The 16,779-nt window shown below is 47.7% G+C and overlaps 1 protein-coding gene across 2 annotated transcripts in view; it reads left to right on the top strand.

Moving 5' to 3' along the window:
• The window catches only part of LRRK1 (leucine rich repeat kinase 1), a 112,857-nt gene extending 101,151 nt beyond the window's left edge, over positions 1-11,706 (top strand). For both annotated transcript variants that reach the window (XM_054042677.1, XM_054042676.1), the window contains exons 32-35: positions 612-728; positions 5,918-6,762; positions 7,525-7,626; positions 9,979-11,706. In XM_054042677.1, coding sequence (XP_053898652.1) covers positions 612-728; positions 5,918-6,762; positions 7,525-7,626; positions 9,979-10,156 — 1,242 coding nt within the window. In that variant the 3' untranslated portion in view covers positions 10,157-11,706. The remainder of the gene's footprint in view (positions 1-611; positions 729-5,917; positions 6,763-7,524; positions 7,627-9,978) is intronic.
• The last annotated feature ends 5,073 nt before the right edge of the window (positions 11,707-16,779 follow it).

The raw sequence follows: 16,779 nt of genomic DNA, 5'->3' as shown, positions 1-16,779 counted from the left end.
ACTACATCTCCCATGATAAACCCTACAGCTTGTTCAGAGGGGAAACTGCAGTGCATCATGGGAGCTGTAGTGCAGCCAAGAGGCCCAGTCCATATAGTAGGGTGGGGGCATGAAGCATCTGAACTACATCTTCCATAAGGCAATGCAATACCTCAGGGAGATGCAGTTTGACGTTGAACTGACTCAAAATGAAATATTTTGGTTCGGTTCAGCAAACTAACCAAAACAACATATGTAATTTTGATTTTCCTGGCAGAAAATTCCCTAATAACGTTAGTAGATGTGAACTATGTGTGGAGTCAATCATATTTTCACCTGATTGCAGATTTGGTAAAAATCTGATCCTTGTACATTGCATTAAGGGGAATCCAAGCCTCTCCAGCCAGATCACAGAAGCCAAAGCAATCATCTGGGAGAGGACTTTTAAGATAAAAGTTGGCCAAAAAAGAACTAAATTAAATCCAAAGTGGAGATTTTTGACTTCCAGAAATACAAATTGGACCGTTTTATAGGGAACAAATTTGAGACAGTTTACGTGTTCATGTGAAAAGCAGCTAAGTTAAATTATTACTGAATTCAACATAATTTCATCTGCTCTTGTTCATTTGCAGGACCAGAAGATTTATGTATATGGCTTACAAGGCATGTGTCCTTTAAATACTCCACAAAAGGGATTAGACACTCCGGCTACCGTGAGCTGCTTCTTAGCAGTGCCTGTTATAAAAAAGGTAAAGAGGAATGTTTCTCACCATTGGAAAAGGGTATCAGTTGAACCAAAGGCTCTGCTTATGGAACCAGGAGTCCAAGATAATGTTGTTTTTCACTATCCTCTGCATAACTAAAGGACATTGCTGTGATCTCCTCTACACTAGAACTTGCTGGCAGAGCAAAAAGAGCAGTTTACAGGTCTCTGCTTCCCAGCCAAGGAGAGCAGAGGCCTGAAAGTGGTATGGAGAGAACTTGAGGCAGGAGGGTCTAGAAATAGCACTTCAGAACCTGCTAGGGTGGTAGTCAAAATACACCTGCTTTCTCTACATTGAAGCTTTCCAGCTGCATTTCCACCTCATCATTAGAAAAAATTTAGTGTAAGTGAATGAGAAGATGGGTAGAAAGGAAGTAACTGAGTGATTAAGATAGATACTGGTTAATTCCTAATGTAGGACTTGAGTATTTCTTTTAAGCGCATATTTATTGGACAGTCTACATGCATGCAGTGTATACATGCATAAGTATCTCCTATGCCTTAGCAATAGCCCTTTTTCTCTTGGGTTAGGAATTTGCATACAACAAAAGGCAGGCTAGGGATATTATCTCCCCCTGGTAATAACAACGGGAGGCATTACATGGTGTATAGCTAGTAGTCTTATTTTTGGAGACATTTAAAATCCTATCATGAGCAAGCTCTTAAGAGAAATGTGGCATTATTGGCTATTGCCGTCAAGTTTTAGGATATATATAAAAATATTTTCTGATTGGTTAGATTATCCTCGGTTTTACCTGTAACCATCTAGAGTGAAAAAGTCACATTATTATCCATTTATTTTCAATATCTCTAATTATCTGAAAGCTTATTCACATGCCAACATGCTATGTCTAGTAACTGCACAGAACAGTTTTCACAGTGGTAATGAAGTTGTGGGGAGTTATTTTATACCCTGTGCTCATTCTGTGTTACTGTGCATTTCTGATTCAGTGGCTTAGACTGCTGTATAGTTAGTGAGATGTGTCCCTGAACAGAGGGTGAGCGCAGGGTTAGTGTGCGCTGCTTACATCCCACCTCGCCCTTCGGGTAAGTGGGATTTACAGGGTGCACAGACCTGGTGCTGACACAGGAATGAATTTCACCTTCTGGGAGGCTGCTCCTGTTGACTTTTTCTGGCTCCCAAAGCTACAGAACTTTTCCTCCCCGATGTTTGATGCCTGACACCTGACTTATCTTTCTTCTGCTACCTTGTATTTTGTCCAGAAGAGTAGAATGTGCCTTTCACTTTGAGACTTTCTGCTGTCATACTGATTACAACCCTATGGGATTTCTAGTGGGTCCTAGGTCTCCTGGATTCTTTCCAGATTGTGATATGTCTAGTGACTGTAATAAATAATTCCAGGCCCTACAATAATATTGAATCTAAACAATTCTCCCTCCCCGTTCCCTCCCCCCCCCCCCATTAATGTCCTTTCAGCAGAATTCCTTCTAGGATATTTTTTTCGCCTTATCTGTGTATGGCCTTATCTGTGTATGGCCAGGCCAATCACCAGGAGGAAGTGCATGCAAGGTCTGCAAGAAGCTAAACTTGTTTACAAGAGTTGACAATTTTGCTGAACGAGTCACATAAGGCCTGTTGTCTTAATCGGTCAAGCTTGCTGTATGGAATAAGCCTCTAAAGAGAAAAGAATCTTGCGCTAAGGCAGATGGGAACATCGGCCTTTTCCAAGCACAAGAGCCAGCTAGCTGATTAAACCTGAAGTAACACGCAGTCAGATCACTGCCCTGGGATTTTGCTCATAAGGGAAATACTTTTGACTGGCTACATTTGGGAAGACAGATCCAAAAGAATAGTTTCCCATGCTTCTTTTCTCATCCAAAGGAAACACCATAGACATTTGAAAGGCGCAGAGTGAAGCCCTGAAAATAAACCCTCCACCTCAAAAAACAAAAACAAAACAAAACAAACCACCAGAGGAACTGAAAGTGTAATTTTGGTGGTTAATTTTTATGATTAATTCTGATGACCAGATAACAATAAAATCCTCCAGACCCCCCCAAAAGCAATTTCCTTTTCAATCTGTTTCCAATATTTTCACAAAGAAAAGCAAGAGAGAGGTTGGAACGTGTGTCGGGACCTGGCCTTCATAAGGAGCCTAGAACACAAAAAAACAAAAGCTGCATTTAAAAGCTGTAGCCTGCCAAAGTCTTCTGTGCCAGAAGGATCAGCCAGGGAAATGGGATGGGGGAGTGACAAAGTCTGTGTTGTTTGAGGACTTCGTTTACCTGGTATCTGGTGAATTCCAGTAGGCTTTAAGCCTTACACTGTACTGTAGTTATGAGGACAGAACGTCTTGGCGCAGGCTCACCCTCTGTGCTGTACAGTATGGCACACCCCCATTTAGAGGCCATTCTCACTGGCACAGCTGGACTTTTGGCAGGCCAGAGGCTTCCAATGCAGTTTTGTTTCTGTGTTTTCGTTGGCTCTTCTCTCCGCTAAAATGTCGCAAGTGAATTCCAAGAAAGTTACTTAACGTTAATGGAGGCTGCTGTGCTGCTTGGGTTTGGTCACTTTTTTAATACCATGGTTTGGAGAGGTCTGCCTTGCGTCCACCACCTCCCAGCACACTGGTGCCTTGATAGCATCAATGAAGTGTCTAGCCCTTGTGAGCATGTGGCTTTTATAGCTCTTGCATGTTAAGTGGCTAGCACTCTTACCTCGGGATATGCAGTGACAAATGTGGGTTCAAGCCCCTTCTTGGGGCAGGAATTCTCATGCCGTGCTTGCCAAAGTGTTGGGGGCAACCTCAGTGCCTGAATAAAACAGGTTCTAATGTCCAAGGCTTGAATCATGCTGTGGCTGAGCATAAAATGGCTGCTGAATTTGCCTCCACAGTGATGGTGTTAACGTTGTCTCAGTGTTTTGTAATATTCCTTGGGATATATTGGGCCCGATCCCCAGCTAGTATAGTTGACGCAGCTGTGTTGACTTCAGTGAAGCTATGCTGAATTATACACACTGAGAAGCTGGCCCATTGAGTCTGAAAGCTACCTTGTTCTGTTCTGTTGTAGCTGACACTAACCAAGGAGATCAAATAGACTTTTATGATGCTAAGCCAAAAGAAATGCATCGCTTGCTAGCCAGCCTGACTTCTCCCAAGGCACTTAGTTGCGGAGGAGTTTAAAAGATCTAACATTGACTCAGAGCTGGGGATGGGGGCGGAAGGAGTGAAAGGTCAGAGAATAGCTTTCACTGTCCAGCTAAAGCCTCCTAAAATGTGGCTAGTAGAACTGACTGACAATTCCCCATCAAAACTCTTTAATGTAAAATGACCTTCTGTGACGTAATGTTTAGGACACCCAGATCTGCGAGCTACTCTGTTATCCCTCTGTCTTAGCAAGAGTGAGAGCTTTGCTACCGCTAAGATGTGTCAGCTCCCTGATGCACCAGCCTTGCAGCATACTCTTCAAGACTCTGCCAGTCTAAACTTGGCCTTGCAGGTAACAATCAGTGAACCTCAGTTCCCCACAGATATCCCACTGCAGTGTCCCGTCACTCACTGGACACTCTTAGAAATTTCTATGTTCGCTGCCTCCAAAAGGACAGAGCACACATCAGCCTATCAGGAGACTCACACTTCACTTTAACACACAGCATTGAGATGATTTTGTAACAAAAGAAGACTAGGTTTGTTAACAAAGAACAGAGATCTAAACAAGGGGAAAAGAGACAGGTCTGGTTACAAACAAAACAAACTGAAACACGCTTTCTAGTGACTAAAACTTAATCTTAGCAAGTTACAATCTTTGCCTAAGCAGTTTTCTTACTCACATAAAGTTACCAGCATCTCCAGCCTGCCAGACCAGGGGATCCAACTTTCACAGGCTCACAGGCTGCTATTCCCAGTGTCCTCTACGTGATGGGTTACTCTGTCTTTTTGCTCCCCTTTGTGTTATGGATGATTTTTGACCTTTTATGACCTAAATGGCCTGTGACTCACCTTCTTGTGTGACTGCCCTTCTCCCTGTGTGATAAGCTAAGCTCTGTGGAGGTGCTTGGGCTAGAATTTCTTAGGCCTAGTCTACACTAGGGGTGGAGATCGACCTAAGATACGCAACTTCAGCTACGAGAATAGCGTAGCTGAAGTCGGCGTATCTTAGTTTGACTTACCTCGCGTCCTCACGGCGCGGAGTCAATTGCTGCGGCTGCCCCGTCAACTTTGCTTCGGCCTCTTGCCGAGCTGGAGTACAGCAGTCGACGGGAGAGCGATCGGGAATCGATTTATCGCGTCTACGCTACACATGCAGACGTAGACATAGTTATACTCGGCAGAGGGGCCTCTAGGACGGCCCTTGGCCTTGGAACTCATTCCCCCTGCCTTGGTCTGAAATCGCCTGAATTTGCTGTCCTTTTGGGCATGCTGCAAAATACACGTTTGTACCAGGAGTGGGTCCTGGTTTGAGGGTTGGTACCTAGGAAGGGTAAGGTACTTGTCAGGGTCAGGCTGCTGGGTTTGGTTTTCACAGTATGATAAAGTGTTAAGAGGCACCAAGCACCTGGGATAGACACATTCTTACAGTCTGATACATTGGAAAAACCCAACTCCCCTTCTGTGAGGTGAGCGTTATTCTATCTGTTTCACAGCTGAGGGAGCCGAGACATAGGGAGGAATCTGGCATGTGCCCATGGTCACACAGTGAGTCAGATTCCCAAGATACCCATTTCCCCGTCCTCTAACCGCTGTCTCCCAGGTTTTCACTGTCGTTGGGATGACCAGGCCAGTTAGAAGTTCTGACAGGCTGTAACATTCTCTCTTGCTGGCTGTTTTGTTATGCTTTCAGCATTCTGCCGGGGAGCAATGTTGCAGAATAGCAATCTGTGCTGTGCATAATTTAACACCTGACTTTGGCTGCCACACAAAGGAGACCCTCTAGCTGTGTGTTGTGGGCTGCATGGCCCATCTTTTCTCCCATACCTGTAAGATGATGGGGGATGGATAGGGCTGGGGAGAGGGAGTGGGGGAGTTGTGTGTATAGGTTCATTAGGTTTTTTAGGTAGTGATGTTGTTGCGGGGTAATTTAATTTGCTTTTGGGGTAACGGATCGGTCTATTCTGATATTGTTGGGGCATCCAGAACGTTGGGTCGGGAGCTCTCTTATTGCAAAACAGTAAACATCTACATGGAGAAACAAATCTCTCTCTCTCTCCCACAGAACTCCTACCTGGTGCTGGCTGGACTGTCAGATGGACTTGTGGCAGTTTTTTCAGTGGCACGTGGCATCCCAGAGGACAGCTGCTCCTACTTGTGCTCACACACTGCGAATAGGTCCAAGTTCAACATCTTGGACAGTGACCCCCGGCAGAACCCCTACCCTGTGAAAGCCATGGAAATAACAAACAGCGGCGCCGAGGTCTGGTACAGCAATGGCCCTGGGATTCTCATCATAGACTGCGTGACCATAGATATAAACAGGAGGCTGGAGCCCTACAACCCTCCATCTGTGATCACATCTATGGCGTGTAACTCGGAGTACCATGGGGAGGAAGTGATTTGGTGCCTGGATGATAAAACGAACTACCTGGTGATGTACCATACTGCAACCTATCAGCTCTGCGCGCGGTACTTCTGTGGTGACTGCAGCCCTTTAAGAGACATGTTTACAATCCAGCAGCCTTCCGCAGGGATCCCTGCTACAACAGCTGTACACAGGACGGTGCTTGAGAGTAACTCTCTGGCTGATATGAGCATTATCTACAGCCCGGAGCTGGGCACACAAATATTAAACCATCAGGACTCCCTCACAGACTATTGCTCCGTGTCTTCTTACTCATCCTCCCCTTCTAACAGAATAACTAGGTCCTTCTCCAGTCTGCCGAGCTCTCCTGCAAGCTCATCCAGTGCGCCTTTCTCCATGGATTGCGAGGAGTCCGACAAGTTTCATGAACTGATCCCTTCCCCAGACAGATCTGAAAATGATTCTACACCAACAGATGAGAACACATCTCATCTCCAAGCTGTAAAGATTCTTCCAGTAAAAGACCTCATCTGGATCCCGAGGTAAACACATACTCAGCAAACCAGATCCGAGTCACAAGTGGAGCATGAGTTAGTTTGGCTTTAGGGAAGCACTCAAGGGCTTGGGTTTTGTTTCTAATTGTAATTTCACATCAAACTTACCCAGGGTGGTGTCTAGCAGTAAGATTCAACAAAAAAACTACGTAACTGTCCCAGAATTTCAAGTTAGAAACCAACATTTCTACAACTTTTGGATGGTATCTAGCGTTGCCCATTTGGCAAATTTGAGGTCTGGCAGGATTGTTTCCATTAGGACAAGAAATCCTGATACAAATCAGGTGTATTCTTGGTGCCATGGGTTAGCGTGATGTGTGTGTAAAGAGAAGGGGGTTAGGCTTGAGCCTGAGTGCAACCCCCCTGGGCCTACATTGCAGTGTAGATGTACCCTAACCTGCACACACCCTGCTGCCAATATCCCTGCATTTGCAGCCAGAGAAACCCCTCAGTCCACATGGCTTAGTGCTGACCTACCAGGGCCTTCACTGGCCTATTGCTTTGAGTGGGCAATTGTCGGCAATTGTTTTTACGACATAAGGAACTTGATTGCTCCTCCTTTTGAGCCTGAAAGAGAGTGTTTGGTACACCCATTGTCTTTAACCAGGTCTGTGAGCCTCTCTGGATTTCAGACCTACCCCCCTGCTGGCAGCTTCAGCATATGTAATCGGAAAAGCTACTGTACGTGTGCTTTCCCTGCCTGTCCATGGCCCATGTTGTTGAGCATGATTGTCTCACTTTTGTCTGTAGGCGAGGTGGCGACATCATAGTTATCGGGCTGGAGAAGGAATGTGGCACGCAGCGCGGCAGAGTCATTGCCGTATTGAAGGCCGGAGAACTGGCTCCCTATGGGTGAGATTGAATTAGAGCCTGTATTGCATGTTCACAAAGGATTCCATCATGGGAAATATACCATCAGTGTCAGGGTGCAAGGCCTGCAATCCTCCAATTGGCCTCTCTCCCTTCAGGGCATTCTAGTGTGGATTCTATGCCATAGAGCAGGGATCGGCAACCTTTGGCACGCGGCCCACCAGGGTAAGCCCCCTGGCGGGCCGGGCCAGTTTGTTTACCTGCCCCGTCTGCAGGCCCGGCCGATTGCAGCTCCCACTGACCGCGGTTCACCGCTCCAGGCCAATGGAGCTGCAGGAAGCAGCAGGCACCAAGGGATGTGCTGGCCGCCACTTCCCGCAGCCCCCATTGGCCTGGAGCAGCGAACCACGGCCAGTGGGAGCCACGATTGGCCGAACCTGTGGACGCGGCAGGTAAACAACCCAGCCCGCCAGGGGGCTTACCCTGGTGGGCCGCGGGCTTAAGGTTGCCAATCCCTTCCATAGAGCAAGCTCCCAGCTGGAGGAGTCACTGTGATTAGGCTTCAGTTACACAGACAGGCCCTCAGTGCAAGTTAGAGCAGCCCTGAGGCTGGGATGGCCCAGGATTGGTAGAGCAGAGCATGCCCTGAGGCTGGGATGGCCCAGGATTGGTAGAGCAGAGCATGCCCTGAGGCTGGGATGGCCCAGGATTGGTAGAGCAGAGCATGCCCTGAGGCTGGGATGGCCCAGGATTGGTAGAGCAGAGCATGCCCTGAGGCTGGGATGGCCCCTCCTGCTCCTTATACTGGAACAAGCCGGAGAAGTTGAGATAGATCTTCTCCCGCATGCCAGATCAATCCAAATTGGCTTCTTCAGACAATGGTCATGATCTGCCCCAGAAACATCACAGCAAGTTACACCTCCAGAGCACTAACTGGCTGCCTTGTTTCCCAAGCTGGGATCAGTGTGAAGATAGCGCCTCTCATTTTGCAAAAGGTGATGTTGCGATAACTCTTGGCCCAATCCTGCCAGGTGCTGCCTTCCTGGGCTTTGCAGGCACCCAGCACCTGGCAGGAGGTCCTCAGTGCTCGGCAGACTCAGTCCCTGCGTGAAGAACAAGAAGTGTATTTACTACAGAGCGCAGTGCTTGTCTGTGGCTTCATTCACTCAGAGCAGGTTGACGTTCTGGCTCTAAATAAGCACCTTTGTACCAGCTGTGGCTCCTGGCACTCTGTGGAAAACCGTTATGGACATTAATTTAAAATGCTTCATGTAGCAACTGAGCTTCCAAGTAAATAAATAACCCGGGTATAGTGTTGGGGGGGTTTTTGCTGACCCTTTAAACACCCATATGTGATTGTGCTATTCATGGCAAGACAAAGCAAAGAGAAGTTAAGCTGGGCTGTGTGTTATGAATGGCCATTTATTAATAAACGGCACAGATAACATGAAATCAAAGCCTTCCTTTCATTCACTTCCATGTCATGTCAGGTATAGTGCTTGGTCCCTTTTATTACCTGCATAGGCCCATTTAGCTAGGTGGACTCGTTTCAGAGATTCTTATTTAAAAAAAACAGGAAGGAAAAGTATGGGGAGTCGAAGACCAGATGAAGTGGCCGTTGCTAGACGTGTCCCATTTTACAATATTGCAGCCTTGCTGATTCAGGCACAAAGTCCATCTGCTCATCCTCTACCAGCAGGATGAAAATGATGAAAAATCCAACAATATTGCACTCCCAGTGACAACAACTTACTTCCCCTGGGTGTGGAGGCGTCTGCAAGGCTGCAATATCACTAAGATGGAGCCAGATACCGTACTGTGCCTCTGAGGAGTGGGGGGAGGGGGAGAGATAAGGGTGACTTCCTTGGGGGCTGCTCCGAGTTAGGACAGCTTCCCCACAGCTGCCAAATACCAAACTCTCTAGCTACTCCTGCCATTCCTGTTTCCCCTGTCCCTGTGCTGGGGCAGGTCTCTTTCCTTTACCCCAGTGCTCCTTTATCAATTCTGCCACCTTTCCTCCCATTGAGGAGTCCCCCACTTTGTGAGCAGCCCCATTGAAATCAATGGGATGAAGGTCTGTCGAATCTGGCCTTACATTACTGCACGGTACTGTTGTAATCAAAAGAGCCTTGTAGAACTATGTCACTGTTGGGGTTTTTCGGGGTGGCTTGGGGTTTTGGGGGGAGGTGGAGGTGGCTATAATGTAACGAGTAGTTACACTGCTTTATATTTTCCTGTGTTAAATATCTCCAGCTCTCTTAGAAAAGCAGATTCGTTGACTGTAAGACAAACCCTAAGCACTTTTGGGTCTCACTTTTGCGAGGCTGTCTGTTTTCTGGGAGAGCGGCACCCCAGTTCACACTCCATTCCCCACCCCTGTTCTTGCTTTCCCAGGGCGCTGGTCGAAGCTGCTATCGTAGCAAGGGACACTGTTGTGTGCTGCTTTGAGAACAAAAACATGGAATGGTGCCTTGCTGTCTGGAGGAGCTGGGGTGCCCGAGAGTTTGACATTTTCTACCAGTCCTATGAAGAGCTGGGAAGGCTTGAAACCTGCATGCGAAAAAGAAGGTAGTGCTTGTCAAATTTAAAATCCAGCATCCAGGAAGGATGGACTACAGGGAACAGAAACGCCCATCAGCATTCCAGCCTTGGCACTTTTGTATCCTTAGAGAAGGGTTTGGGTTGTGGGTGTTTTTTTTTTTTTTTCCACATTTGCTGCTAAGGAACACTGCAGGGCTCTTGCAGAAGCTATCTCCCCTGCAGTGTATTTGCCAGAGACGCAGAAGACCAAACTAGATACCATTCTGTTCGTTTCTTCCTTTCTTTTCAGCAGGGGATAGAGATGTATTAAGTCCAGAAAGCGGGTGATCTCTCAACAATATTGCTCTAATGTGTACCACCCTCCCTATCCCTCCACCCATTTCCATTCACTTCTGTCTTTTGAGCCTCCTTTCTTCCACTGTAAATTCCCTCACAACCCCCGCACATCTGGGCAGCTGCTGCTTAGGTCCTCATCCAAAAGAGCTTTACTAACTACACAGATATGCATCTCTCTCCCTCAGAGACTGAGCTTTTACACAATACTCCTATCACCTGCTGTCCCAGTGGGCAATAATCCTTCAGTGGCCAATGTATTTCCGATCTGTAAAAGATATTGTGATAGAGTTACTGTGAAAGACCCAAAGATGATGATCTGCCAATGAATACTGCACAATCTCAGTACATTAATGAGCTATTTAATTGCACTGTTGCAAAGTAAATTGTACATAGATCGAATTCAGAGCAAAACACGTCAGCATTTCAGATGCTTTACCAGTTGAAGGGAGTAATTTAATCAGCAGAACTTGGAAATGGTCCTTGTCCCTCTGTTACTTTTCTCTGTAAATACATTTGGAAGTAAGCTGAGTTTACTGGTATATAAAAGTGTGTTATTTTTTAGATAGAGGTTCTTATATAGTTTATTTTTCACATCACTAAGGTCACACTGGACCCTGGAAAGCATTGTACCCGGTGTACACACAATCACATTATCATAGCATGTATAGAAGAGTGTAAAAAGTGAATCAACTCCTGATGCGTGAATGTGTACTGTGTATTGAACTGTTTTTATACTGAGAAACTTCTACTAAGTTTGAACATATCTGCAAGGCTGCTTGATGTAGAATTAGCAGGTTAAATGTCAGATTTACACTTTTACTGCAGGCTGTTAAAATAACCATCAGAAGCAAAATGTATCTCAAAATAAACAGACTCCTCCAAGAATTACATTGCGTCAGTGTCACTGTTTATTGGCAGCTGGTGACTGCATCAGCCACTGGATGTTTGCACAGCTCCATGATCAATTCAAGAGTTGTTGCATCTGATTAAAATGCAGGCTTTCTCTCTCCCCCACTAGATATCTGAATGGCGGGGAGAGGACGGGGTCCCTCCCCGTTCGACTCTCCAGCACTGCTAACAAGAGTATCACATAACTAAGGCCTAGTCTTCACTTACCGGCTGGTCCGGCGGCACGCCATCGATGTTCTGGGATCGATTTATCGCGTCTGGTTAAGACGCGATAAATCGATCCCGGATCGATCCCGGAAGTGCTCACAGTCGGCGCCGGTACTCCAGCTCGCCGAGAGGAGTACGCGGCATCGACGGGGGGAGACTTCCTGCTGCGTCTGGACCGCGGTAAGTTCGGACTAAGGTACTTCGAATTCAGCTACGTTATTAACGTAGCTGAATTTGCGTACCTTAGTCCGATTTGGGGACTTAGTGGGGACCAGGCCTGAGATATTTTAAACCACATCAGGGTTACAGAGACAATCTGCCTGGATACCAGTTAGGAATGGTGCAAGGGACTATGGGTATTAAAAAAACTACATTTGGGAAGGACCAAAAGCAGCCCCATGAATGTGAAAGACCTGATCCCATCCGCTGTGCTACTGTATGACACAAACACTTTGGGGAGAAGCTGGACTCCAACTTAAAGCTGTTCCAACTGTAGAGTGGGACTTGGAGCCATTGAGTAATGCAGCTTGGATGATCCTTCCTGGAGCCCCTTCCTCTGTCCGTCTCATGGTGATGGGCAGGGGTTACTTGATACAACTGGAGTAAAGGAGAGCACGACAAACCGAGAGTGAAACGCTAAGGTGCCAAATCCCCAGCTCGTGTAAAGCAGAGTAACTCCACTGCAGGCAATGGCGCGACCTCCGCTGAGGCGTAGCCCCCAAAATAGCTACATTTGTAGCAAGCGATCTCGTCAGGCTGGAATTGTGTCCGCGCCATCCAATCCCAGTCCAGACACTAGCACCAGAGTGCGCTCAGCTAGACAGGCTGCGTAGACCCAGAAAACATCTGGGGATGCCCCATATTTATCAGAGCAGAGACGACTCAGCCCCTGCATGGAGGTTGTATTCAGTATGCTCTGCCAGCCTCCACCATGCCATTGCCTCCCCAGGGTGGGGCCTGAGAAACCAAGCCGGGGCTTCCACAGTGAGCGGTACACTAACATTAAGCCCATTTGTACCGTGTCCCAGGCCACCTCCATTGGATGGCAATAATAACCCCTAGTTGTTATGTAGCCCTTCCCATCTGTACACTTACAAAGGAGGGCAGTATCATTATCCCCATTTTACAGATGAGGTACCTGAGACCCGGACAGGCTAAATGACTTGCCAAAGGTCACCCAGCAGATCAGCAGCAGAGCCAGGAATAGAACCCAGGTCTCCTGAGTCCCGGGCTGGTATTTGAGCCCCGAGGGAGACGCATTCAATAGGTGAGAGCCTGAATGGTTGTAAAGAGCTCTGTAAGTGCTTATTTATTATTATTTTATTAGCAGGCCTTAAACCATACAGAGGCCAAAAATGGGCTCGAACTTGCCAAAAGCTGGTGTGTTCCAAAGCAGCATTGCCTTGTACATTTCTTTGAGAGAAAATAATAACTCAGATGATCAAAGCAAGCAGGAAACACCAGCAATCCGGACATATGTCGGAAGGCAGGAGAGAGCCGAGATGGCTGAAATGTAAGCATCTGTCCGTGCACACCTCCCATTCCTTCAGCAGTGGGAATTTCACACTGTGGTGGCTTCTTTCTCAAGCAGTAACTCTTGGGCATGCATTCAGGCCGCACGTACTACTGTTTCCCCAGGCCTGCGTTTGGCTGTGCGCTACGTGGGCTTGATCCAACACCCAGCTGAAATCAATTGGAATCGTTCCATTGACTTCAGTGGGCCCCGGATCAGGCCCCGGTAGCATGAAAGAGTCTCTGCTTTCAGCAGTGCGGCGTAGTATTATTATTAGTTATTACGTACCACCTGTGTGCACAGCCCTTGCCTCCCCCTCTCCCAAAAACTCTTACCATCTCCAAAAGCCAGCCAACAATTGAGCAAGGGCCACCCCGGGAATAACTAAGGGAGGGGGTTATACTGGTCACTGTTCTCGACTCACTTCTTGTGGGCAGCTCAGAGCGTGTGGCTCTTAGCAGGGAGGTGAAAGAAGTGAAGAGGTCTCCACCCAGCCGAGACCATTCCAGGCACTGGGGGAAAGTTCTGAAGCCAGCAGTGGGACGTGACCATGTAGGTATAGACTGGAGCTCTTGACCTATTTCTGTGCTGTTGACCCTCCACGGTCGGGGTAAAGCAGCCTGTCATTTGGAGCAGGGAGAACGTCTCCTGCCAATTGTAGAACCTACTTGAGGGCAGGGGGCTCGAGGTTTAGAACACAGCACTTTGCGGGTCTGGGCCGATTAGCGGAGGGGGTGGGTGAGGTTCTGTGGCCTGCGGATTAGATGATCAGAATGGTCCCTTCTGGCCTTACCGGCTATGAGACCTGCGTTCCATTGGCTCAGGCATGAAAACCAGTTCTGGGGGCTGTGCAGATGGGGGTGCTTATATTTTATTCCCTGGTTTTCCTTGGAGCAGGACAAGACCTGACTGGTTATTAGCACGGGCCTCTCTTCGGTTAGCAAGCTCTAGGCTGATGTAGTAACGCCCCAAAGGAAAAAATACGAGCTAGAGGATTAAAAAACAATTTTCATAAGACTCCCCCAAACTCTCCAACTCCCATCCCTCCCCCCAATACAACCCAGCCACAATCAGAGCAGAATTAATCCACACCGTGAGGCCTCTTTCTCTACTGGGCTGGATGAAGGGCACAGAGTGGATCAGGTCATGCACCTACTCCATGTACGTTGAAAAGCATAATTTGTTTAAGACCAAAGGATATTGTGGAGCAGGAGTGCAGGGGAAACAGCAGGGCCAGGTTCTGGTTAATAGTGTCATGAACTCAGGCATCATTCAAGATGAATAACAGCATCAGGATCTGGCCCAAAGATTGCGCTGTCAAAATCAGTTGCTGGTAAAACAGCAGCTAGAGGGTTAGAGCCTTTGGGGTGGGGATCTCCCCGGTTAGGCATTCCAGTCTCAGGGAGAGGGAATTCAGAACATTTGCAAGTACTATCCAAGAGGCAGTGCATTTGGGCAGTGTAGTTTGATATCTGTTACAACATATTTTTTTTAAACAGAAAGTGAATTACTTCCTCTGTTGACCAGCTGGAGCAAGCCCACGGCTCAGCCTTGTTTTGTAAATTGTTCTAAGTCGAGGCCTGTAGGTGCACATTTTCTCAAGCTCCTCTCCCTGCTGCAGGAATGTATAGAAAGGTTGCAGATGCCTCAAGCCAAAAAGCTGCACTCAAATTAGATTAATCCATCCCAGACAATAAAACCCGGAGTATTTTTAATTCTGTCAATTAACAAGAAAGCCTAAATAAGGCAATACACAGGAACCATTTTCCAAATGAATGAATGCCCTGTTAGACCACTCAGCACAGGAATAGGCTACAGCAATGTTGCTGTTTTAAAAGGCCAGTCAGTCACTACAGGAAAAAATGTGAATCAAGGAAGATTTGAGAGACACCTCTGTAGGGCTCGAGGCCTAACTATCCTTCAGGTATGACCATGTCTTCAAGGAATCCAGGTTCATGATGGCGGCGTTAATGCTACTAAAAATGTGTGGGCATTTCTGTGTTTGCATACACTGCCACGGAAAATCCTGCCTGTTTCACCCCCACCCCAAGTTTATTGACACTATTGCCTATACATGGAAGAATGATATCCCTGCATCGTCCTGAATACACCACAGTCATGTTTAACCAAATCAGAATAGACACGGGCTACCATTTGAACATAGCTGTTTGATAAGTGTCTTAACCTCTCCTCAACTTACCTGACAGACACATTACTAGCCTGGCTCGTATCATTAGCTATTTCAGTGGCAAAGAAAAGTGTAACAGCTCCCGTATTTCAGCCTTGCAACGGCCTTAGCAAATTGCCCACTTAGTTCCATGTCCAGTGCGGCTCAGGAAGACTGAGCACTTAGCGAGATGCCGCCAAGGTGACACAACGTGTTCCTGCAGGTGAAATCTGTTCCCTAGTCTGTCGTGGGGCGTGCACAAAGCAGGTCTGGATTTTTAAGTGCTTAACATTTAATCAGATGACTTTTATCTACCATTTAAAAAAAAAAAGCCACCTGCTTCTAGACGTATTCCTCTGTTTGAAACAGGGATCAACAACCTTTGGCACATGGCCCATCAGGGAAAGCCCCTGGCGGGCCGGTTTGTTTACCTGCAGCATCCGCAGGTTTGGCCGATCGCGGCTCCCACTGTTCTTTAATACGCAATTTTAGTTGCCTTTCATGTGATTACTTTGTGGCATTCATTAATAAAGAAAGAGCAAAGCTGTAGCATAACCAAAGACAATTAAGAAAACATTGCAGAAAGACAAGGTTGGTGTAAAGGCAAGCGACCGGAACAGGGGAGGCGACTCAAAGCCCCAGTTCTTTGCCAAACGGCACTGATGTTAAAGGAAGAGACGCTAATGAAGGGCAAGTGCAATTATAACGTAATGAACCCACCACAACTAGCGCGAGCCCATCTCTTCGCTAATGGAGCCGTGGGTCTGCCTTCAGCCTGTGCTGGCTGCATGTAGGGCTGAGGCCTCTCCGCGGCTTTGCTCATTAGCTCCCAGGGTCGGTCTGATTTACTGGTGTAAAAAAAATCTAGGCCCAGGTTCTCCCCAAGACTCAGGGTGCTTTGCTCTGTGTTCTCTGCACACGTGACCTTACAACTGGTAACCAACGGCTCCTCATCACACAGAGCCATGACACAGGGAGCATGACCAGGGAATGGCCACGGTTTCCCTGCACCCCATTAATCTCCAGCCCTTGGCAAGCCCCCGTGCATTGGCACTGTCCTCAGGCTACTGTAGTGTCAGGGGCTCGGCCTGGTGGCCAGCGGGTTGAGGATGAGGGGAACAGAGCGGTGACACCAGTGGTGTGACATTAATTTACAGCAGCTGAGGATCTGGCTCAAACGTCTATGCTGATTCTCTAGGGTTGCCATATTAAAGGTTTTTAAATGGCTTCACGGTTTGCTGGGCAGCCCCCAGACCTCCAGGCCCTGCGCCCTGGGCCGGGCGCTTCCCCAGTGCAGCCGGAGCCTGGGAGGGGAAGCGCCCGGCCGGGGGCGCAGGGTCTGGAGGTCTGGGGGCTGCCCGGCAAACCGTGAAGCCGGTAGCGCTCGGACAGCTCGGCTCTTCAGCTGCACAGAGCTGAGGTGTCTGGGGGGAGCAGCCGCCATCGCGGGGGAATCCGCCTGCAGCTCGCAGCCTGCCGGAGCCGCTCTAAGGTAAGCAGGGGACTGGGGCAGGGATGCCGG

The sequence above is a fragment of the Malaclemys terrapin genome, chromosome 10 (genome assembly GCF_027887155.1).
Source record: "Malaclemys terrapin pileata isolate rMalTer1 chromosome 10, rMalTer1.hap1, whole genome shotgun sequence".
Lineage (NCBI taxonomy): Eukaryota > Metazoa > Chordata > Testudines > Emydidae > Malaclemys > Malaclemys terrapin.
This window is presented reverse-complemented; position numbering and strand designations above follow the sequence as displayed.